The sequence below is a fragment of the Rana temporaria genome, chromosome 1 (assembly GCF_905171775.1).
Source record: "Rana temporaria chromosome 1, aRanTem1.1, whole genome shotgun sequence".
Classification (NCBI taxonomy): domain Eukaryota; kingdom Metazoa; phylum Chordata; class Amphibia; order Anura; family Ranidae; genus Rana; species Rana temporaria.
The window spans coordinates 610,143,810-610,169,202 of record NC_053489.1 but is presented as its reverse complement, the minus strand read 5'-3'; the positions used below and the strand labels follow the sequence as shown (position 1 = coordinate 610,169,202).

Genomic DNA, 25,393 nt, shown 5'->3' with positions numbered 1-25,393 from the left:
AAAAACGTTCATTATTCAAGGCTATGTTTACACTTGTGCACTGGAATTTTCTTGCATTTCTAATGTGCTTTTATGCATACTGAAGTCTATGGGGCCAAACGTTGTGCCTACCCCTTTTTTCTAAGTTGCATGAAAGAGCGTTGCACAGGTGTAAATGGGCCCAAGACAGTAACAGGATTTTTCTTGTTGTGCAGTGACACAAGACAAATTGCATAGGTGTGAATGGGACAAACTGCAGCCCCAGAGCTATATTGCCCAGCACCCTCTTGCCAGCTATCTGTGTATACTGTTGTAGGTGGCATCCATCTAGGGTTTAAGTGGTTGGTGTTTTTTCCCCCCATAAAAATAACAAACATGTTATACTTACCTGCTCTGTTGAAGTGAATTTGCACACAGCAACCCGGAGCCTCCTCTTCTCGGATCCCTCTTCTGAAATCCTGGCCCCTCCCTCCTGTTCAGTGCCCCCACAGCAAGCAGCTTACTATGGGCGTACCCGAGCCGAGTCACAACATGGAGCCCAAAACCCCTCTCTGATTGGCTAGCTAACTTTAATTGACAGCAGCAGCAGCCAATGGTGCCACTGCTGTGTCTCAGCCAATCAGGAGGGTGAATCTTAGGCGGCTGAGACACTCGTGGATGTTAGGGGGGCTACTGCACACAGAAGGCTTATCTTAATGCGTAGAATGCATTAAGATAAAAAAAAAAAAACACCTTCTGCCATAACAACCACTTTAAGCTTTTCCCCCCAAAAAATATAGAGCAAAAAAAGTGCTGTACTACTCCCTAGTGACCAATTAGAAGTCAACTTCTATTATTTCCAATCTCTTGAATAGCCAATATTGCCGTTTTCATATGACTGCCATAGTTGCCAGACCAATGGGGTTTTGTAAGGCATAAGAAGCTGTCATAGAGGTGAATGGGGGGCAGGGCTGATCGTTCTGGAGTATTTAAAACATCTTCAGCAGAGACTACACTCAAAGAAAATCAGACAAACATTTTGGTCCAAAGAATTTTCGGACGATTTTCGAATAGTGTGTACACAACTTTCGACAGCCGATTCCGAGTTTTCGTACGAAAATTCTTGAAGGGACAAACGCCCAAATTGTTCTCGTATGGGAACAGAAGGAACGATTTTCATTTAATGTATACCGCAAGACTGATATGACAGCATAAAAGCTGTGCAAATCAATGTGTTATAGGGATTCAATAAAATGTTGCTGTTCTTTGCTCCAGTTTTCTGTTTCAAGAAACTTTAGTACTAGCCTACAAAAAAACTAATGCTGGCCATACAATATACAAAAAAAAAATCCGCTGAAATTTCGATCATTTGTCCAGTTTGTTTGTTTTTCTGCCAGTCAATAGACACACAATCGGTAATTGTTGGGATGTTCTTGAGTCAAAAAAACAAAGGACAAGTGGAAATTTTCTGCCAAAATCAACGATAAATTGAAAGGTTAATGCGTTTCCTGTCTGAACCGTTTGCACTAAAAAAAAATTGATTCATCTTTGTCCAATGAACGATTTATCGGTCATTACATAACAGCACTATCGTTTGCTCTCACAGTCGAATGTTCGTTTTTCGAAAATGGCTTCGGACAATTTTTCATATAGTCCAGCATAAGAGTAAGATGGGAGTACACACTAAGAAAATCTGGCTAAAGTTCGTCCGATTTTTTTTGATGTTTCACAACAAATCAGAACCGAACGAATATTCTCGTACGACAAATCCTTTTTTGTTGTTTACCGCTTCTGATCATGTGCAGTCTCTCTTTTCTGATTTTTCTTGTACGAAAAATACCCCATTCTGTTCCCATACGAGAAATTTTTGGGAGTTTGTCACTTAAACTTTTACAATAGTCTGGCATGCATATTTCTGTATAGAGTAGGGCATGATTAAAGCAGAGTTCCGACCACAATTTCACTTTTTAAATATAAATACCCCTGTAATACACAAGCTTAATGTATTTTAGTAAAGTTAGTCTGTAAACTAAGGTCCGTTTTGTTAGGTTGTTACAGCATTTAGACACTTTATAAAATAGAAATTGAATGGGGCCATCTTAAGTGTGGGCATCATGAAGCCAGACTGTATGACTTCCTGGATTTCAGCCTTGCAGATCTCGCACATGCTCAGTGCTGCACAAGCAGTGTAATAGGTTTCAGATCAGGTTTCAGCACCTGTACTGTCCAAGTCACATGATTCTTTGAGACTGGGGAGTGCACAGACTCCTGGAAAGTTACACCCACTACATTCCCAGGAGTCTGTGCGGTGTAGGTTAGGAAGCTTAAGCACCTAGGTGCAGGAAGAGGGAAGATTAACTATTCTGCCTAGCAACACTTTAAAGGCATCTAAAAAAAAAAAAAAATTCTTAAAGGACTAATGACATTTTTTTAAAACTACTGATGTAATGTTATATTTATGGGTGGAACTCCACTTTAAGAACTGACTGTATTCTATCAGGAATTTCTCTTTATTTACCTTAATTTTTTGTCAAAAAAACAGCAGGAAGTAAAAGGAGATATCTGCAAATTGAGGGGCTATCCCCACAGACATCTGTCATCAGAGCAGGATTCCCAATTGGAAGATTTACCCCCAACCTCCTATTTCTGTGAAAACTCAAACATTTTGGGACTATACAATGCAACTTTTGCACACTGCCACCCATCTGCGATAGCTAACTCAGCTGCTGCAACCACTAAATTCGTCTCCACATAAAAGTGCAAAATTCAAAAAGAATATGCGATTTCGCTGCCAAAAAAGATTGTAAAGCTTGAATAATATGACAGACCAACATCAATCCTAACTCCATAATAATAATAACTACCATGTCATAACATTATTACACAGTGCCATGGCAAGTTAACCTTATTTTATTAGGATTGAGGTTGGTCTTAAAATGTCATATTATTCAAGCTTCATGATCTTCTTTAGGCAGCGCAATCACATATTTTGAATTTCAAACATTTTGCATGTCCCAGCATTTTCTATACCAGGGACAATGATCACCAGAACCAATAGAGGGGGGGGGGGGGGGTAAAGACAGCAATAAAAAATTCCAACCCATCCCTTCCCCACTCCATCCAAAATAAGGCACAACAGTGGCAATTAATAGAAAAAAAAAATCACCAAAATTCCTGCTTTTTTTTTTTGCCAATCAATGTTTGGGGGCTAATTAAAGACAATAATTATGCTTTATGAATTTTTTACAGTAGGGCTTTATATGTAAGCATTATTCCAGTTATATAGGCTTGTTGTGTATCTTGGGCACTTTAATAATCATTTTCTGCAGAGAACATCTGTGCCGAGGCAGACCTTCCCTAAACTAGGACATCACAGAACACCAAGTCACAGGGGAACTGGCTTGCTCAGCATCTGTCTGTGAAGATGAGTGAACTCTTAAACAGGCCTATGTTCATATTCATTCATCGCTTTCAAATAATTCTAACAAGCCTTCCGACCTTCACTAATAAGTGCAGGAAGAGATGATAGTAAAGCTAGAATAAGCTAAAAGTAAAAAAAAAGTGTTTGATGCCAGTTGATATAGCTCATCTTTCTGAAAGCATCTGAAAATCATGATTTCGAAAAATAAAAAATGTAATACAAGATTCACACAGCTTTCACCCAGGATTTACTTGTGAAATTTGTGACTCCTGGGTGAAAAAGCGGAACTTGCTCATCGGATTCCTCCCCCCTCCGGTGCCACAATTGGCACCTTTCGGGGGGGGGGGGGGGGGAGGTGGGACAAGATACCCATTTCTGACCGGTATCCTTTCTCACTTCCGGGAGTCTGGGCCGCGGACCGTGATGTCACCGTGGGGCTCCCTCCTCCTCCCCCGGCTGCCAGGCCAGTAGGAAAGAGGAGTGAGACCTGCGCATACACAGTAGGGTTCTCGATGTGAAGCTGAAAGGCTACACTGCCAGGTACCCTTACCTGGCAGCAGCACCCGACAGCTGATGGAAACACCAGCTGCGAGTGCAGACATCGCTGAACTCCAGGACAGGCAAGTCTCCATTTATTTAAAGCCAGCAGCTGCAGTATGTGTAGCTGCTGTTTTTTAATTATTATTTTTTTGGGGCAGAACACCGCTTTAAGTGACTATTTTGTGAAATCCATTATTAATAGACCCTAATGTTCAACATTTTAACACTTATTACCTTCTTAAATGTATTATACTATATGTATTACTGATTTCAAGACCATGGGGAACAAAACAAAATTTGAATTCCAGATCTCCCCCTCCTCCCCGTAACATATAGGGGAGGTGTTCTGTAGTCCGGAAGGGGAGAAGTTGGCAGAGCGAATACCACCATGTCAAGGAGCTAGTGAACTCTGTCACCATGCAAATGTAGGCCCTAACAGGACACTGGTGCAGGGTCTAAGGAACTGCCCCGTGTTTAACAGAGCATCCTACATAGGGATAATGGGCTTTGCCATGTAGAGCTCCCAGGTTGGGGCCCTCAGGTACACTTGGGGGGGTATTTACGAAAGGCAAATCCACTTTGCACTACAAGTGCAAACTACAAGTGCAAAGTGCACTTGCTGTAAGGGGAAGCTCTGCTGATTTTATGCATGCATGTGCAAGCTAAAATGCTGTTTATTTTCCTTGCATGTCCCCCCTCGGATCTACAGCGACTGCACTTCCAAGTGCACTTTCAGTGCAATTTCAAGTGTAGTTTGCAATTGTAGTGCAAAGTGGATTTGTCTTTAGTAAATAACCCCCTTGGAGTGGAAACAACTGACAGCAGGCAGAGAGCGGATGGTCAAACAAGCAAATGGTAAGGGCTAGTGGATGACAAGGACTTTCGAAAATCAGGCAGGGGCCATAAATGGGTATCAAATTGGGTATCTTAGGAACTGGAGCCTAGGAAAATATACTCAGTTGGCCAAGCAAAGAATATCACAGTTGCATTGAGCAGGTTAGGATACCTTTTCTGAACAAGGAAAACACAGAACGATGTATCTATATATTAATCAATAATTTACATTAGAGCCAGGCAACTAGCATTTTCAGGAAAAGCAACAGCATTTAAAGGGAATCAGTCAGATTATAAATAGGAAAAGCTTCCTTCCTGTCAAAAGTGCATGGTTCCAAACAGTCATTCTCATTCTGCTCTCATTACTCGGCAAATCAAGTCACTAGCCTGAGATAAGTATGTAGTCAATAAAGAATGGGGATGCCTGATATGCACATACTTGTGTTGGTTCATTTAATTAACTAATCAAATAGTAAAACAAACATGAGGAGGACAGCCCTACAGACCGCACCTTAAAGAAAAAAAGTTGGCATTAGCAGCTCTTTTTTTTATTTTTAAGAACTTGTGAAGGAAGAGATTGTGTTGAATACGTACATCTGCAGTGATGTCGTTAAACTTGGTTATAAAGGCATGTTTCACGACGTCCACGGCAATCTCTGATGCAATTACCATACACACATCAGGAAACAACACCCAGAGGTGATCTGAAGAAAAGAAAGTAAAATAAAACAGATATCAGTCTATAAGTTCTAATTTTGAAACTGGGTACAGATCATAGTTAGTCAGGTTGAAAAAAAAGACACAAGTCCATGCAGTTCAACCATAAAAAATAAAAATCATACAATCCAATATACCAAATACTATATCCACAGTGGATCCAGAGGAAGGCAAAAAAAAAAAAAAAAAACAGCAAAGCACGATCCAATTTGTTACAGCAGGGAAAAAAAATTCTTCCTGATCCCCTGAGAGGCAATCAGATTTTCCCTGGATCAACTTTACCTAGAAATCTCAGTTATATTCTGTACATTTAGGAAAGAATCCAGGCCTTTCTTAAAGCAATCTACTGAGCTGGCCAGAACCACCTCTGGAGGGAGTCTATTACACATTTTCACAGCTCTTACTGTGAAGAAACCTTTCTGTATTTGGAGATTAAATCTCTTTTCCTCTAGACATAAAGAGTGCCCCCTTGTCTTTTGTGTTGACCGTAAAGTGAATAACTCAACACCAAGTTCACTATATGGACCCCTTATGTATTTATACATGTTGATCATATCCCCCACCCCCTCCTAATCTCCTCTTCTCAAGAGTGAATAAATTCAGTTCCTCTAATCTTTCCTCATAGCTGAGCTCCTCCATGCCTCTTATCAGTTTGGTTGCCCTTCTCTGCACTTTCTCCAGTTCTCCGATATCCTTTTTGAGAACTGGTGCCCAAAACTGAACTGCATATTCCAGATGAGGTCTTACCAATGATTTGTACAGGGGCACAATTATTTCTCTCTCTCTGGAGTCCATACCTCTCTTAATACAAGAAAGGACTTTGCTCGCTTTGGAAACTGCAGCTTGGCATTGCATGCTATTATTGAGCTGTGGCGTGCAAAACACAACCCAAAAACTCCACCTGGTGCAGAAAAAATGTGCACACACACAAAGAGTGTAATCACGCTTATGATCTACCAAAACCCCCAGGTCCTTCTCCACTACGGATTCCCCAGTTGTACTTCCCCTAGTACATTTCACCAAGAAAAACAACAAGTGAGAGATCAAAGCATCCAATCAGGCTTCATATTCAAGGAATCCGATTTGTTGCTATATGGTAATTGATTACTTTTGGACATTTTCTTATAATTTTTCCTTCTAGAAGCACACAGTAGATGCCATTAACCTCATCCAACCTCCTCATAAACAGCAATAAGATCCTTATTTCATTGGGTTTACACTACTCTAAAAACTAGATCCCTGTCCTCAACTTTGAAGATGCGACAAAAAAAACCTTTGCTGTTCCATATGTATATGTCTCTTGTAGAAATCCTGTTGTTAAAGCACAGCTAAACTAACCAGCTAACACCATAGTTTGGGGCATTTTCTTTGAAATAAATGACTGTGTATGTGGCTAGAACAGTCAAATGTATAAGAATCCTTAATATTAGCAGCCAACCCATCTCCTGTTCTTTTCACAGGTATCACTGGAGGGTGCCTGGTGCAAATACAGCATGCTTTGTACCAACACTTAAAAGAGAAGAGTGGAGTATCAAAAAATAAAAAAAGATGAAAAAAACCTTATACTGACTTAGGTAAATGCAGCATTGATCTGATGCTGCATCTGTCCCTCCGTCGCCTCTCTGCAAGGAGAACTGAATAATCAAACCCCCGAAGCTTGCTCTGTTCTCCACTCTGCTTCTGCCCCTCCAGCGCTCACTGGAGCACTGGCTTGTGGAGGGGGAGGGAGCAGCAGGGCTCTAGCTTTCAGCAGTTCACTGAGAGGCTGAGCCAGCAGCTGGTCCAGGCATCTGGGTGGATCCTAACTTGATGTTTCCCCAGCCTGGGCTGCCTGAGTGATGTCAGCCAACCGTGAACTTTAGCCATTTGGCGTAAAACGGGTCATAGGAGTGCATAGAAGTAGGGCAAAAAAAAAAAAAAAAAAAAAACATTGGCCCGGTTATACAAGCTCAGCTTACATGTTGGCAGCTCACCCAGTTTCAAAAACCTGGGAAAATTGGTCACTAGGTTATATCAAAATACATCTCACAGCTCCACCATTAGTGAGTTTAGGAAGTTTCCATCGTTTTTTTATGACACTTTTAAGACGAGATACAGCCTCTATATCAGGGTTACTGAATTCAATTTTACGGAGGTCCGATTAGCCAAAATGTTCTTCCAGTAGAGGTCCTTCACATCACATTCCCCCCAAAGCACTGCCCCTCGTTACATCACAAATCCCCTGTCCACCAGTAATGTGTTCAGATCTCTTCATTCCCCTACAGCACTACCCCCTCTCAAATCACAACCCCCAGCTCTCCACAGCCCCCCGAACTGCACTGCCTACCTTCATAGCCCCCACAACACTAACCCCCCCACAGTAGTGTACTTTGCCCTCTGGGTATCCAGTCAGCCTATCCCCCCCACAACACTAACCCCCTACAGTAGTGTACTTTGCCCTCTGGGTATCCAGTCAGCCTATCCCCCCCACTGCCTCCTCTCACATCACCACCCACCTGTAGCGTTTTCTGCCCTTCACTCTCCTACCTTAGATCATTTAGGAGCCGCTTCTGTTCCCCAGTTTCAGGCGCCATCATTCTCTGCATGTCAGGAGGCACGATGATAATAACTTGGGTGCGGGAGGCACAGCTCTGCATTGGGGGTGGGTAATAAGCCGAGACACATTATTGGACGGGAACGTAAGCTGCCGGCTGCTTTTCATATTAACCAGCAAGTAATTGATGGCTAGGATGCCGGGGCGGTCCTAGCCACCAATCAATGCTGGTTAATATGAAAAGCAGCCGGAAGCTCTCGTTCCCGTCCAATGCAGAGCTGTATAAAACAATCTTTCGTGCTATGATTAGTGTAGGACCCACTGATAATGGGGTACTAGTGGGGTTAGCACTATATGGCCATATGGTGTGACCAATTCCCCATATTTTGTAAATATGTTCAGGTGTTTTAAATAGCCTTGCAGAATTCAATGTCCTTTTTGTATGTGTAATCTATTTTGTTCGGTTTGTCGGGCTTATAGCACCTTCATCTTAAATGTAAACGCATTTTTAGGGTGTGCTCCCCCAAGTCTGTTTGTATGTTGAGGGTCCCCGACCAGATCCCTTGTGTTGGAGCACCCCATCCTCCAGCCATTATCTATCATTATATTTCAGACAGGAGGCTCATATCTTATGCATTAATCCTTCTTTATTAATGCCCATAGCAGAAAAATACATTGTCCAAATTTAACGTAAGTAAAAACAGAAAAACTGTAAAAACTACATTTCCCAGCAGTCCTAGGGCCAGTAGCCACTCCCATCATGTGGTCTCTATATAAGGACTGCTCTCTCCTGGCTCTTCCTCTTTCTTTCTGCTCATGGCAGAGCACTACAAAATAAGTGAATTTCGTATATCTTATTCTTTGATGATTTGATTAATGTCGTGGGAAATTGGGGGGTTCTCCCCGGTATTTTCCCCCCGAATTTTACGTTTTTGTGTCCCTAATATGGGTGTCTAGATGTGGGGGAACTTTCCTTGGGTCGTGTTTCAGCTTTATTTTATTTCAATTGTGACTTTATAACGTTATTTGACTTGTTTTTGCCTTTGTTTTTCTTTCCTTTCGGCGCCGGAACGCTGCGGCTTTCTCCGCTGCTACGTCCGCGCTCTCCCCTCATTCCCTCAGCGGGCGCCATCTTTGAGCAGCTGTCTGCCTCTCCTCACGCCATCATTGCGAGCACAGGCTGGGGGGCGCAGCCTCCGTCTCGCGACCGCCCCCCCCTTCTCTCCCGCCGCCACGAGCGGTGTTTCCCCTCAAAACCTAGACGCTGCAGCGTCCTCCAATCGCAAATACAGTGGGACGCGGAAGGGCGGATCTCCTTGATCGCCCTGTCCATCCCACATTCGATCCAATAGGAACTCCAGAGGCCGTAGTCTCGCGAGACTTCGCCTCTGGAGTTCAATTGCGGTAGTCAGCTAGTGAGGGAGATTCATTGAGCAATTAGCCAGCTAGCTAGCGATTCGTAGAAGGAATTTATTCCTCTCTATCTATAGGCCCTTGGTAATTTAAAATGCATAACCTAGGTACGCTGTTTGTGGGGCAGTATTTACCGCACGCATTTCTTTTGTCATGCCTGGTTTATTGGATTGTTTTTTCCTATCCCTTTCTATGAAAGAATTTTAAATATACTGCCCCTGTGTGCCTATCTAATGGGAACCATGTTGAAAAGTTTGCACATCCCTTTCTGTGATAGTCAGCTAGTGAGGTAGATTGGTTGATCAGTTAGCCAGCTAGCTAGCGTTTATAGATGGAATTTATTCCTCTATACTTGTGTAGCCCCTGGGTGCTTAATAGGCATAACCTAAATACGCTGTTTGTGGGGCAATATTTACAGCACAACTTATTTGGTTCCTAAATTGTCTGTAAATCCAAAAATATACAACACAGAATGGCGGAAGAGGGCTCAGTTCCCGCCCAGAGCGAGGAGTTGGCGCTGGACACAGCGCAGTTCTTGAGCTCTGCTCAAATACAAGAATTTATCACTAAATCAGTGCATGCTGCACTGGCTGCAGCTACAATACCCTCTGGGTCGCAGCAGGCCTGATCCTCGCCCCTGTACCGTTGCCACACGGTAGTGAGCCGCACATGAAGAGGCTAATCCTCTCAGAAAGGAAACATACTGTGACGGCCTATGATTCCCCGGCAGGGGAAGCAATCAATATGCATGAGGCAGCTCCCCACACGGACTGCCACCCCACGCATCCCTCGGACTCCTTTTCAACCCCTGGGCCTCAGGGAGTCACCAAAGAGGCATAAATCCGCTAGGCGGACTAAACCCGACTCATGTGTAGTCAATTCAGACGAAGATTCGTCCGCTGAGTCGGATGGTTCCGAGGTCTCAGAGTCCGAATATGAAGATGAGGAGGATGCTGGGACATTGGCGCTCTTACAAGACGCCACCCCTGGAGCTTAGGGTACAATCATAGTAGATGCTCTGGGCGAACCACTGTTCCATCCAGATGCCATTCTCCCATCCCCGTTCTGGGGATTGGTCCCCCCTTACCCCAGGTGTCGCAACATGTCGAACTTTGGGCACGTAGATCCCTTGAGAGGTCCAATCGTAACAAACTACGGGCAGAATGCCCTCGACCACATATTCCATAAAAAGTGGTCCTAACGCCCGAGATAGACCCCACTCTATCCAAATACCTATTAAAGACAGGACAATTCCCCAAAGGGGATAGACCGCTCCCTTAAGCCATACAGGACCGGATCCTTGACCTCCTTAGCCCGCTGACAAAGATTTTAAACCTGTCAGAACAGGCTGCGACATCAGACCAGACGGTCGACTTAACCCAGCTACGTGGTGGACCCAAAGGGCCATATGTCTAGTGGGCAGCGCTAACACCGCCTGCTCTGTCGAGCGCAGACGCTCCATTTTGATGCGGCTTGCCCCGCAATTGGCACACCTGGCAGAAACTGAACCAGGTCCTGCAGCAGAAGGGGTGCTGTTTGGTGAATCCTTAGTTAAGGATATTAATAAGTTTGTAGGGCTTGTTAACAGCCTCGACAAGGCTCAAACTTCACTCTAGAAATCCGGGGCGAGTAAGGTTTTCCCCCGGGCCGACAGAAGTAGGGGCACATAGAACTTCTGTCCTCACCAAATCTAGGAGTGATGCCACCCCTATTCGATTTGCGGAACAAAACGTTGTTCTGATAGACAACGAACTCCGAGAACGGATCTCTAAACGGGCGGTGGTCGAGGCCGACCCATCTTCCCCGGGGTTTTATCAGCAACCTCTTCTTAGTCAAAAAGTAAAGGGGAGGTTACCGTCCAGTAATGAACCTTCGGGAATTGAACCAACATGTCGCTTATCGACACTTCAAGATGGAGGGTATCCACTGCCTCCAGGATCTCCTCCAACCGGGGGACTGGCTGGTGAAGGTAGACCTAAAGGACGCCTACCTCACCGTCCCCATGCATCCGGACTCCCAACACCTTCTCCTCTTCAGATGGTGGGGACGCACTTGGCAATTTACATGCCCTCCGTTCGGTCTGTCATCCGCCCTGTGGTGTTTCACCAAAATCTTGAAACCGGTAGTAGCATCACTGAGGAGCAGAGGCGTACGTCTGATTATTTACCTAGACGACATCCTCATCATAGCATGCTCCAAAACACAAGCTTATCGCCACATGGTTTGGACGATCAATCTACTACAAAATCTAGGTTTCTTGATTAATAAAGACAAGTCAGTTCTCGCTCCGGCTTAGGTGATGGAATTCCTAGGTTTCTTGGTAGACACCAACCAAGCTGTCCTCCGTTTACCCAGGACAGAATTGGCCCTGATCCGCAAAGAGATCAAAGCGGTGCTACGCAACGGTTTTCTATCTCTACGCGTACTGGACCGCCTGGAAGGCCTGCTTGCGGCCTCCATTCAAGCCATATTCCCGGCCCCTCTTCACTACAGGGCCCGCCAGAGGCTCATGATCCTTCATCTACGACAGGGTCTCAGATACGCAGACCGGGTTCCACTCTCTACGGAAGTCAGGGTCGAACTGCAATGGTGGACAATATTGCAGCGGTGCAATACATCAACCGCTTAGGAGGCACCAGTTCCAAAATTCTAGCGGATATTGCCAAAGACTTTTGGCACTTCTGTCTATCCCGCAATATCATTCCCATGGCGGAATACATTCCGGGTATTTCCAATACTATAGCAGATTGGAATTCCCGTTGTCTTATCGACTCCAGCGATTGGCGTCTAGACCGATCAGTCTTCGTCCAACTGAACCAACTTTGGGGTCCCTTGGGTATAGATTTATTCGCCTCTCGCCTCAATCACCAGCTGCCCCGATTCTTCAGCTGGAGACCGGACCCAGAGTCCTCAGCGGTGGACGTTTTTTGTCACTCCTGGACGGGGGAGACGTACTATGCGTTTCCCCCATTCTCGATGAGCCCCAGGGTGTTGCTACAGATCGCGAATCAGAAGGCGACGGTTGCGTTTATCACCCCATGGTGGCCGACACAACCAGGGCTCTCCCGCCTGCTGGAGACGGTCATAGACTATCCCAGACTTCTGCCTCCACTTTCGCACATTCTCTCTCATCCGATCAAGGGCACTCACCCTCTGGTAGCGGAAGGCACGCTGACTCTCCTAGCGTGGTTGGTTTCGGGGTGCCAGACGCGGACAGCGACCTCTCTAGGTCGGCTAGGGATCTCCTCGCCCTGGCCTAGGCCCCCGGGACTCGATCGGCATATCGATCAGCCTAGAGACTCTGGGTGCGTTAGTGTGATCAACGAGGTTGATCCCGTACATGCCCCTGTGACTGCCATAGTGAATTATCCTGGCGGATTCTTTCGGATCTGGTAAATCATACAGCTCCATAAAGGTCTACAGATCAGCCATATCGGCTTACCAATACCCAGTAGATTCTTTGCCAGTCGGCAGACATCCCCTGATATGTAGACTGCTACGGGGCATCAAATTCAAGCGGCCTCCCCGCCCTAAATATCAGTCCACCTGGGATGCCTCCAGGGTTCTCGACACGTTCTCGGGCTGGGAGGACAACGATGCACTGCCTCTCAGACTACTGTCCTTTAAACTCACGGTCCTTTTGTGCCTGGTCTTGATCAAACGAGTCTCTGAAGTTAGGGCTTTGGACATTCCAGGCGCCAATTTTCACCTCTTAGATGCCTAAATGCCTATGGAGCACACACTACTGACCTGCGATCTCCGGGGTTCTCCCAACTTCTACTATCTTACGTGCAGCCTCATCATCCGGTCACCCCCGCCAATCTGGCGCGTTGGGTTAGATCAACCATGGCGATGGCGAGCATAGACATTACCCTGTTTGGAGCACATTCTTCCAGAGGAGCTATGGCTAACAAGGTGGTTACGACAGGGGGCTCTCTCGCAGACCTCTTAATGGCGGCCGACGGGTCTTCTGAGACCATTTTTCGCCTTTTCTATTTTAGACCGGAGGAACATGTTTCCATGTCAGTCTTATGATGGTTGGATCTGTAATATATTTATTATTATTCATGTTGATATAGATACTATGTTAAGCTTTGAACCTGCATAAGATATGAGCCTCCTGTCTGAAATATAATTCGAGATTTTCCTAGCTTGTGACGGAAAATATTAGTTATATGAAGACAGGAGGCGAGTATCTTCCCTCCCTACCCAACCCTATCACGGTTCTACATTCTATTTCAGAATAATGATAGCAGTTACGGCTCCGGCGTGCAGACGACCTGTTAATCGTGTGATGTTTCCTGTATCTGGATGACCAGTTGGTCGAGAACGTTCAGTTGGTTAGTCCCCGTTGGGACCAGTTGCCGTTACCCCAGTTGTCTTCAGAAGAAGAGACGTCGGGCCGGCTGGCCGAAGAATCGGCGAGTAGAAAACAATGTTCAAGTGATGATCCTGGTTCCTGTAAGCTTAGGATTCGCATAAAGAAGAGGAAGAGCCAGGAGAGAGCAGTCCTTATATAGAGACCACATGATGGGAGTGGCTACTGGCCCTAGGACTGCTGGGAAATGTAGTTTTTTACAGTTTTTCTGTTTTTACTTACGTTAAATTTGAACAATGTATTTTTCTGCTATGGGCATTAATAAAGAAGGATTAATGCATAAGATACTCACCTCCTGTCTTCATATAACTAATATTTTCCGTCACAAGCTAGGAAAATCTCGAATTAGTGTCCAACTGTGTTATAGGAGTCCTTCTAATTCTCCCATAAAGAAGAGTTTATCTCCCATGGTTGAGATGTGGGATCTTTCATACTATGGATAGTGTAGGACCCACTGATATTGGAGTACTTTGACGTAGTAGTGGGCTTAGCACTATATGGCCATATGATGTGACCAAATCCTCGTATTTTTGAACATGTTCAGGTGTTTTAAATAGCCTTGCAGAATTCAAAGTCATTTTCGTATGTGTGCGCTATAATTTATTTGGTTCTGTTTGTCGGTCTTATAGCAGCATCCATCTTGAATGAAAACACATTTTTAGGGTGTGCCCCCCAAAGTCTGTTTGCTTATTTCAATGCAGAAGTCCGCTTTAATTCCGCTTATAAGCAGTCCTCCTCCAGACCCTTACTTTCAAGCAATGCATCCAGCTTATTCCCAGCAGCAGCATAAGGAAAGGGGGGTGCACTGTGATGTAAGAGAGAGTGGGGGACTCAACTTCTGATGGTGGGGTGGCTCTTGACATCTAATGTAAGGGGAGGGGATGCGCTGGACATCTAATCTTACAGATACAACCGGCCCTTTTGAGAACAATCATAGTGCTGATGCGGCCCACAATGAAATTGAGTTGGACACCCCTGCTTTAGATAAATAGTTCTATGTGCACTTATATCACCAAAAATAAAAAACTCCCAGTGCACTAAACCTACAGATAGCATGGCACATTTCATGCAACAGGATGCTCATAATTTTATGCCTGAGCAGACTTCCAGGGGTGGCTGTGAGCCAATGATATTAATATGGTGATGAAGACTCTGGGAAATCCTTTCCTAAAACAGAAGACTGTTTCCATGGATGCAAGGATAAGAAATCTGAATTTTTTGGCAATTTATGAAAGTCAAATGTGGCTGCAGACTGAAATGGAAAGGTAATTGTTAATAAAATGAAATTACACCCTGGCTTGTCCAGCACTCCCATAATAGCAATCTGAAATAAAATTGGCGTGTTCTTCAAAGTGAGTGTGGTCTTTCCATTTCCCAGATTATTAAGGGTTGTGCTGTGTATACAGTTGGCTCATGCCAACTTTCTGCAATTACATCTGTAATTTATAAGGATCTGACCGCAACAGAATTGTAAACTTTGGGCTTGAAGCTGCAAAAACTAAAACTACCTGCGATTATGCTGTATGTAAATCTTTGTGCCAATGTACCCATGCATACAGCGGAATTGGAACCTACGGGCCGCCACCTCTATATCTTCATACGCAGCATGGGAGAACCTGTGTTCAGTGCTTCAGGAGCTCACAGTCTTAACCACTTCAGCCCCAGACCATTTGGGTGGTGAAAGACCAGGCCACTTTTTGCGATTCGGCCCTGATATATTACTGCTTTAACCGACAATTGCGCGGACGTGCGACATCGTTCCCACACAAAATTGATGTCCTTTTTTTCCCCCACAAATAGAGCTTTCTTTTGTTGGTATTTGATCACCTCTGGGGTTTTTACTTTTTAAATATCCCCAGAATATATATATATATATATAAACATTTTTTCCTCAGTTTAGACCGATACGTATTCTACTTATTTTTGGTAAAAAAAAAATCAAAAAAAAATCGCAATAAGTGTTTATTGATTGGTTTGCGCAAAAGTTATAGCGTTTACAAAATAGGGGATAGTTTTATGGCATTTTTATAAAAAAAATGTTTTACTAGTAATGGCGGCGATCAGTGATTTTTTTCGTGACTGCGACATTAAGGCGGACACATCGGACACTTTTGACACATTTTTGGGACCATCGTCATTTTCATAGTGATCAGTGCTATAAAAATGCACTGGTTACTGTGAAAATTACACTGGCAATAAAGGGGTTAACCAATAGGTGGCGCTTTGGTGTTCCCTGCATTGTGTTTCTAACTGTAAAGGGGATGGGCTCTGTGTCACATGACACTGATCTCCGCTTCGAGTTACACAAGCATCTTCCCGCTCTACACCTCCGTGAGATGATCGCGGGGATCGAGTCCACAGGACCCGCGGTCCGACTCACGGGGAAGGCGGCAGGGTCGCAAAAGCGCTGCCAGCGGCGCGCTCGCGACCACACGGCAGGCATTTAAAGGGCCACATACAGGTACGTGATAATGCCTGTTCGTGACATTCTGCCTACGTATATATGGAGTGGACGGTCCTTAAGCGGTTAAAGAACAGCACATTAATACTAGTTTTCAGTATTTTATATCTTACTTTATATTGCTATATGCAATTGAATAAAAATTTGGAATTTATCAGAAAAAGTTGTTTTTTCCATCCCATTGCAAGCTTATTCACAACACGTAAAGTGACTGGTTGATTCAATAACGATAGAGGATGTTTTCCATTCCTTAAACTACATCATATGTATGAGGCAGTTGATAGTAACAGGAAAGGTTATTAATTGCACAAAATGACAAATCCATCTTATAAAGAGTAACCAACTTTCTGAATGCGTTCATTATTTATCCATATTTAGGGTGTAACAAGCATTGTCAGAATCTGCAGCCCTCCCATCCCCCAAACAACCCCCCCCCCCCCCTTCCGGCAACCTTACAGAAGCCAGGGGTTTTTCTCCTCCACAAATTTCAAACTGGCACAGCTATACATTGCTCCGTCTCCATTCATTCATAGGAAGTTGTTATTAAAAAACTAGCAGCCCCCTCCGTCACCACAGCACAGAGACTTGTATTCAATGAAAACAAATGCAGTGACCACTGCATCACAGGTGTAATGCTAACACAGGTGTGATGAACACATTTTTTTTTTCTTATAAATGTGTGCACATTTATATATTTTTAAAGGTGAAGTCCGTCTTTACCAGCTGGCGACGGCCCCATAACATATTTACTGCTAGAAGCATATAGTCAAAGTTCTCACTCCAACTGCGCAGCTCAAACACATCCGGTTTTTAAGCAATGAATCTCATTGATCTCATGGGTCATCAGCATATACACCCGACATGCAAGAGATAATAATGGCTCCACATAGCGCATTAAACATATAAAATGTTTATTTAAAAGGTTAAAATTGCTATTACAATATAGCAGAAAGAAATAGGCCTTGAATCTGGTGTGCCGGCCGGTACACAGAATCCAGACACCCGTCCTACTGGGGGATCGTGTGGAGCTTGAGGTGACGTCCTTGCGCCGCTCTGCCCTACGTCCGTTTCGTAATAACTTACTTCGTCCTGGACAAAGTAAGTTATTGTGAAAACGGACGTAGGGCGGATCGGCGCACGGACGTCACCTCAAGATATTAATCATATTATATAGTGTATACAGGACCCCTGAATTTTTGTGCACTATTGGGGTGCAGAGCACCCCATCATGTGCTAGGTGTGGACACCCAGTATCTCTTATTCATCTCATGCCCCAAGTTACAGAGGTGTTGGGCAGAGGTGTTTGGTACGCTTAACAGGTTACTGGGTATCAACCTTCCAGGTGAACCCCTTATACGCCTTCTAGGATATGTTGACTTGCCCTCAATAGACTCCAATCTGTTGATTGTAGTCTCCAGAGCTCTATTTGTGGCACGTAGACAGATTCAGTGGATCTCCCACCACCCACACTTTCTGAATGGATAGCAGATCTTAATAAATGCATTTAGTTTGAAAAGAACACTTATTTGCTCAAACGCCATGCAAACATTTGATACCATATGGGCACAATGGATTGAATATATGTGCCCTAATCTTAGGCCTCCAGTAGCCACAGTGTATATAAACTTGATCTTTTATATTTGGGTCTGACATAATGCAATTTTAGATTTAAGTGCACCGGAAAGCTTCTGTACTTTAGTTTTAGTTTTCTCTCTAGTTCACCCATCTTGGATATAATCGCTCCTTGGTTGTATATCTGTATACCTTGTCTCCCGCTCTGTGCGGCAATTTGTTTCTGTTCAAAAATGAACAGTTTCTCAACTAAAATCTGGTTAAAAAACAACAAATAAAAGACAATCACCTGGATTCCATGAGAACTGCTCCATGTTTCGCAGACATACAATCAGTAGTAGCACATAGTTTGTGAATCTCTCTTTTATATCTGTGAGGGGGGAAAAAAAAATGGAGGTGGTTAATAAAGACATAATGACATGAGAAGGCGTCACCAAATAAACTACTGTAATTTTGTGAGTCGATATTTCTCAAACATGATAGATACTACTTTTTTGACTAATTCGGTCATCAACGGACATCATTTTGATATGCAAATAGGAAACGAAACCGCATTGTCCATTTCCACTTGATTGATATCTAAAAGCATTTTTGGCACATATTTTTGCTTTGGATACCATAGGATAGGTTTAAAATCCTCTCCCCCCGTCCCATTGATGAGCTTATCTTATCACATCAGATTAGCAAAACAAGAGCAAATCTATCCAAACTGAGGGGAATCCTCTCAGATGTCACTCCAACAAATGCCCCCGTGGGAAGATTGCCCCCTCAGAGGCATTAATAAACCCTGACACTAAGGGGCACATATGCCGCATCTAGGGAGACATACAAGAGCTTGTGATCAACTGTGAGTGACTTCTGTGGTTTTATAAAGGCAATATTGGATGATATCCTGTCCAATTGCTGCCTACATAATTCCAGCCCCAGGTCACTACTGAAGAAGTCAGGAGGAAGCATTGTGGGGCCTCTGCACAGATGTTAGGGTGAATACATAAACACACGAAATCCACTGATCACCAACGATAGGGTGACAAATACCACTCCCCATCAATGAAAGGGGGCACACATTGACCACCTATGAAAAGGGGGAGGGGGAAAACGGATCACCAATGTAGGCTTCAGGGTGGACCAAAAGCATTCCTTGCTGATATGTTTGTTTGCCCCCCATAAAAAAAAAAATCAAAGATTTCCCTGACATGACCACAAGTAAACAATGCATATTGTCAATATGTATTTATCTACATTTGTAGATGAATAGGAAAAAAAAATGGACCCTGACATTTTACTTATTTTTTTATTAGGTGCGTCCTTCTCCACCTATCTTTCAAATTACTGCAGGTGGTCAGATAACGGCTCTGCATTCCAAGAAATCTTTAATTAGATTTTTTATGTCCTGTACACCTTGTACTGCTCATTACTGATAAAGTTTTGGCATAGAAAATTTCCAAAACTGATGCCATAAAAATTCAACAGCACATTTAAAAGGATAGTGCCACCCTAAATTCTCGAGTTTGAGGTGGACGCCTCTTGGCTTATTACCAGATTGAGTATTCGTTCATCTCAAAGAAGATAAAGAGAATAGTCAGTGTGGGAAGAATTGGGCAAGAAATTACAGCCTGAGGTGGAGGGTAGTGGATAAGGAATGGACAAGCTTAAATTATATTTTTTTGGAACACAAAATGTACCCTGGGTGGTATGTTAGTCTGAATGTAAGTTTGGCACTTCTCCCCCTGCAGTACTGGAAAATCACATCTGCAGGGGTATCTGAGGCGGCAGCGGAATGAAGAAAATTTCTAGGAATGGAGGAGCCACATCAGCACACAAGTCAACCTTCTTTCATGCAAGTACCATGGGACAGATATTAAAAAAAAAAAAAAAAAACCGTTGACTTTAAAATTAATAAAAAACTATTTGACTGAAGAAACATACTAAAGAATAATGAAGTGTGAAATAATTAATGGACCATTAGGGCAGGTGCTTGAGCCATGTCCAGCTGGGAAAAAAATACATTAAAATCTAATTTTGCTAAATTAGCATAGTGCTAGTTGTCTAGACCTACAGAAAGATCATACAACTTGGAGACCTGGTTCACACTGCAGCGATTTGGCATGTGATTTGACATTTAATCGCATGCCAAATTGGCAGCTATTGCCGGCAATGGCACCGTCCAAATCGGTGTGTCGCCGTACTGATTCCCAAAAGTAGTTTGTGCTACTCATGGCGACTTCGGAGTGTGATTTCAATAGACATCTGTGCAGAAACCCGCACAGATATCTCTAAAATCACCCCAAAGTCAGGACTGACACGCGGGAATGAAATTGTGCGAGTTTAGATAAACACGCACAATTCCATTCCCGCTGTCAGTGTGAGCCTGGGCTCAAAGCTCAGATTGTACACCACTGAGGATATTCACCCTCTTGTTATAGCAGTACACTGGTGTAGGCAGCAAAAGCTCCCACCTCGGCATCAATTGAAAAAAATAAAATAAAATGTCACACACTGGATCTTTGAATTCTTATTTCGAGGGTAAGGACACAAACCTTTTTCAACACATCCAAACCATGAGTTATGAGCAAAAATGTATAAACGCATGGTAACTTACAGTAACTCCGCTTTCAGTTCAACAGTTACTCTAGAAGGCCCCTTGCACACTGTACTGATGTTTGAGAATCTGCTTTTTTAGATGCAATTTGGGGTATTTACTTTGGGTGTTATCGCGCATAATTATGTGCACACAATATATTCCTAAGGGAAATCAATTAATATTTATGCGCGAAAATACTGACCAGAAACGCAAAAATTTTTATTTTTATTTAAGAATATGCAGAACTTCTTTATGTGCCTGTGTGAACATGACACATTGTAAACAATGGGCTGCATTTTAGATCAGTGAAAAAAAAACCACACCAAAAAACAACACTGTACGGAGATTTTTCAAGCTGCAGTGTGCAAGAGGCCCAAGTACACTATTTCTTAATTTTGGTCATTTGCACATCACGGTCAGCACTTTGTTAACTATATGCAACATCAGGGATATCGTATAAGCCTTATACATAGGACACCATGGTTTACCATGAACAGGAACCCAATTAGTGTGCTCATATAAATAATGGGCAGACAAATTGTAACCATACTGCAAACACCCGTGTACATAAAGGATATGTATAAGTTCACCTTTAAAAATAAATAAAATAATAAATGCACATATTTTTTTGTGGGTAAAAAAATGTGCATTCAGTATTTTCTTTTTTTTAGGGGCCTGGAACTACAAGCAAACAGCCGCAAAGGATGTTGGTACTTGTTCATTCATTCACAGAACTCTGTGAGACAACTGGTACAGGGAACGTCTCCCCGTACTGCCGTTACACCAGGTGCTTGGATACCCTAGCGGCTGCAGGAGTGGGAACATGCAACATGTTCCCGAAGGTAAACGTATCCTTTAAATAACTGGCTAGATTAGAAACCACTGTATTACAGATACTGATAGGCAGATGCACTGACCGCACTTACTACTGAGGTCACACCAATAAGGCTGCATTCACACCTGAGTGTAGCATTTTGCCGCGATCTTGCAGCGATTTTTACCGTGTTTTGTCGTGAATTTGGACAGGTCTAGGGTCACCAATGTTAAAAACAGAAAAACGCCCAAATCTGCCTAAAAAAAAGTCCCAGAACTTGTTTGAGCTTCAGGCATTTTTGAACTTCTGGCTTCAGGCGTATTGTAGTGGAGATGTGAACCATCTCCATAGAGAATAATAGATTTTTTCCCCTCCAGCGTTTTGTAGCTTCAGGCTTCAAGCTACAAAACACCCAGGTGTGAATGGGGTCTTCGAGTTTAGCAAACATGGTATACATAGAAAGGGAAAAGGTTACATACCACTGTTAGACATTTGGAAGAGATTGTTCTTTTCAAATTTCTTGAACACGCTCCCCTTGATCTCTACAAACTGAAAATGAAAATACACAAAATGGTTAATATCTTGAGTAGGACAGCACCAGAGAGACCCGAGATCAGTCAGAAACCTCAGACTTAATGCAGTTACTTGGGCGGGAGGACCACCAGCATTTGGGGTCTAAAAATTAGAATTACACATGGGCAGATTATTTTTATAGAATTCGAACTAACTGCAGGCGATCATTTTCTTTAGTGCACCAGGAGAAGGGTTTTTAAATATATCTCATCACCAGAATACAAGACACAAACATTAAAGCAGGGTTTGACAAATTTGCTTGGAATCTAGGAGCCACCTAAAAAAGTTAGGAGGCAAAAAACGCACCTCGTCCAGCCAAGCTCGCGCCTGGAAGCGAACGCAAACGTGAGTAGCGCCCGCATATGTAAATGGTATTCAAACCACACATGTGAGGTATCGCCGCAATTGGTAGAGCGAGAGCAATAATACTAGCCCTAGACCTCCTCTGTAACTCAAAACATGCAACCTGTAGAATTTTTTAAACGACGCCTATGGAGATTTTAAAGAGTAAAAGTTTGTCGCCATTCCACGAGCGGACGCAATTTTGAAGCGTGACATGTTGGGTATCAATTTACTCGGCGTAACATTATCTTTCACAATAAAAAAAAAAAAAATGGGCTAACTTTACTGTTGTCTTATTTTTTTATTAAAAAAGTGTATTTTTTTACGAGAAAAGTGCGCTTGTAAGACCGCTGCGCAAATACGGTGTGACAGAAAGTATTGCAACGACCGCTATTTTATTCTAAAAAATATATATAATGTTTGGGGGTTCTAATTAGAGGGAAGGAGATGGCAGTGAAAAAACACATTAGAACTGCTGTTTTTTGTTACTTGTAATGTAATGTAACCTGTAATGCCAACGGCCACCACAAGATGGCCACTCCTAGATTCCTTCTGCAGGCCTCACCTTCTTTCTTTGAAGGCCGCAAAGCCGTGGCCTCAATTACCGGCGATCGTGGGCCTGCCGCGATCGTGCCCCGCGCTGGCCGGTAATTGAGGCCGCGGCTTTGTGGCCTTCTGCAGCCCTAAGATTCCCCAGGCGCCAGGTCACAATTTCTTGTCGCAATTGCGACCTGGCGCCCGGATTTTGTCGAGGCCTGCATTAAAGCAAAGGGGGATTACTGAAAAGATCTGCCACTGTCCATTAGAAAGTCATTTGTAAATCAGGTGTTCGTAACTCGGGGACTGCCTGTATAGTAAAAGCATATTTGTGTGTGGGCAGCTTGTTCTCATGCCATATTCCTGCTTGTGAAGGGTATTCATATGTAACATTTAAATATATGCACATCTTTTCTTGTTCCAATGTTTTTATGATATGGATGTACCAATAAAATATGCTATACAATTTATATATATATATATATATATATATATATATATATATATATATATATATATATATAATTATTATTATTATACAGGATTTATATAGCGCCAACAGTTTGCGCAGATATATATATATATATATATATATATATATATATATCTGCGCAAACTGTTGGCGCTATATAAATCCTGTATAATAATTATATATATATATATATATATATATATATATATATATATATATTTTGTTTGCTCAACAGTCAATGAGGGGCTTCATGTGCAATCCATGCCCTAAGATGTGTTTTCCCATTTCCAGAATACACTTCATAGCAGAAGAACAGAAGAACAGACCATGTAAATGAAGGGAATAAAGAGAGGAAACAGTAACAAAATCATTTTGGTTCCTCACTAGTCATTCACATACATGCAGAGAATTAATCCAGTTAGCGTCTCATAACACATGCCCCTTATTAGGTATGTACAAGTTCACCTTTTGGAACATGTTACACATTGTATTTAGGCTGCAACTTGTAACATGTTCCAGCAGCTGCAGCCTCTCCACCATCCCCCCCCCCCCCGTGACATTGAGCGGGGATCTTATCCCTATGCCAGCTGTCACTATTTAAAATGTACGTTCCACCCACACGACCACGTCATTCACAGTTGGTGTGTATGCACAAACTACAACTACCATCAGCTATTGCGGCCGATGGCTGGTAGATCTGAATGAACTGCGAGGTTGCTGATGGAGGTTGCCTCGTAGTTCATTCACAATTCCTTCAGCTTTGTAAACAGTCACCCCGTATGGAGGTATGGGCTAAAAGCTGCAGGGTTGGTCTGCAGGAGTCTGGCATTGCACCCCTGATTATGGGCTCAATGTTCACCCAGACTCCTTAGGGAATAAATAATAAATGCACTTTTTTTTACTGCAAAAATATGTGCGTTTATAATTTTTTCCCAAAAGGTGAACTGAGCCTTTAAGTAGCAATTACAGAGTTCAGGCTCCTCTGAATAGCAGCAGTTCTCTTCTGTTCTCATTGGGTGGAAGGAAAGCAAATCGCTTGATTACCCCATTAAGACAGTCAGGGTCACAGTTAGCTATTGTGTCCTGCTGGTAAGGAACCTTCCCGGCCAGCAGAACACAAAGATTACTGCTAGCAGTTAAAGCCGCCGTCAGTAATCACATGTAAAAAAGCCAACAGGCTGGTTATAGCCAAGTTGATCGATGAATGGTCCCTGCTGAACTAGCCGAGACTCGGTCCATCTATGGCCAAGTTAAGCTTGCACTGAGAACTTGGTTTCAGCAGACCAGTGAGGAATTTCCATGCGAGCTCAGTCTGATAATATGGCTGTCAGACAGCTGACAAGTGAGTGAAGAAACAAGGCAGACACTAGCACCAATAATCAGATATGGGGGATAGAATTAAAGCAGGAGGGAAGACCGGATACACTGCTGCCGAGGGAGGAGTAGAAGCAAGAGTGAAGCCTTGTACACACGACCGGTTTTCCCAGGAGGAAAACTGCCAGGAGAGCTTTTGGCCAGGAATCCCAGCCGTGTGCATGCTCCCTAGCAGTTTTCCTGCAAGGAAAACAGCCGGGAATCCCGACGGGAAAAATAGAAAACCCGGCTCTCTATTTTCTCGTTGGGTTTCCTGGCAGAGTGTTTCCTGACGAGAAAACCGGTCGTCTGTATGGGTGAAAAACCGCGCATGCTCAATAACACTTCAACGCATGCATGGTAGCATACAAGGTTAGTGTGGGGTGTAGCAAGATGGCGGCGACAGCATCAAATGTGACGAGACACCGGCTTGTCGTAGTCGATGACGTCACCGCGTTCTTGCTACTCAAAAGAACGGCGGGATTTTGTATGGCTTTTCAAGTCAAGCCTGCCAGGAATCCCGTCGGGAATACCAACGTTCCCCCCCCCCCCCCCCGGGATTCCCGGTCGTGTGTACAGGGCTTTAAAGCTGAATTCCAGTTTGCAGCAGTCTATATTTTTATACCTCCCTGTCCCACCCAGAAGTCTCTTTCTCATGCAGATGAAACTGGCTCTATAGAAGCTATGTGCACCATCGAAGATGCAGCAGTGACTGATGGCCTGGGGCAAGTCTATGACAGTCAGCAAGTCCTGTATGATGTTGGGTGTCTGTAGACAGAAAGCAAGCCTGCTGCAAAGCCCTTGAATAAAAATGTAGAGGCACACAGTAGGGAGCGCAGCGCAGAAGAAAAAGTGTATATCGGACTTTACTGACATGACGGGCTTCTGGGT

General features: G+C 43.5%; 1 protein-coding gene across 1 annotated transcript in view; it reads right to left on the bottom strand.

The window, feature by feature from the left end:
* Nucleotides 1-25,393, bottom strand: part of TAPT1 (transmembrane anterior posterior transformation 1) — a 117,868-nt gene that overhangs the window by 14,998 nt on the left and 77,477 nt on the right. Inside the window, exons 7-9 of the mRNA XM_040335212.1 lie at nt 21,705-21,774; nt 18,117-18,197; nt 5,348-5,457 (exon numbers count right to left, since the gene is read on the bottom strand). Coding sequence (XP_040191146.1) covers nt 5,348-5,457; nt 18,117-18,197; nt 21,705-21,774 — 261 coding nt within the window. The remainder of the gene's footprint in view (nt 1-5,347; nt 5,458-18,116; nt 18,198-21,704; nt 21,775-25,393) is intronic.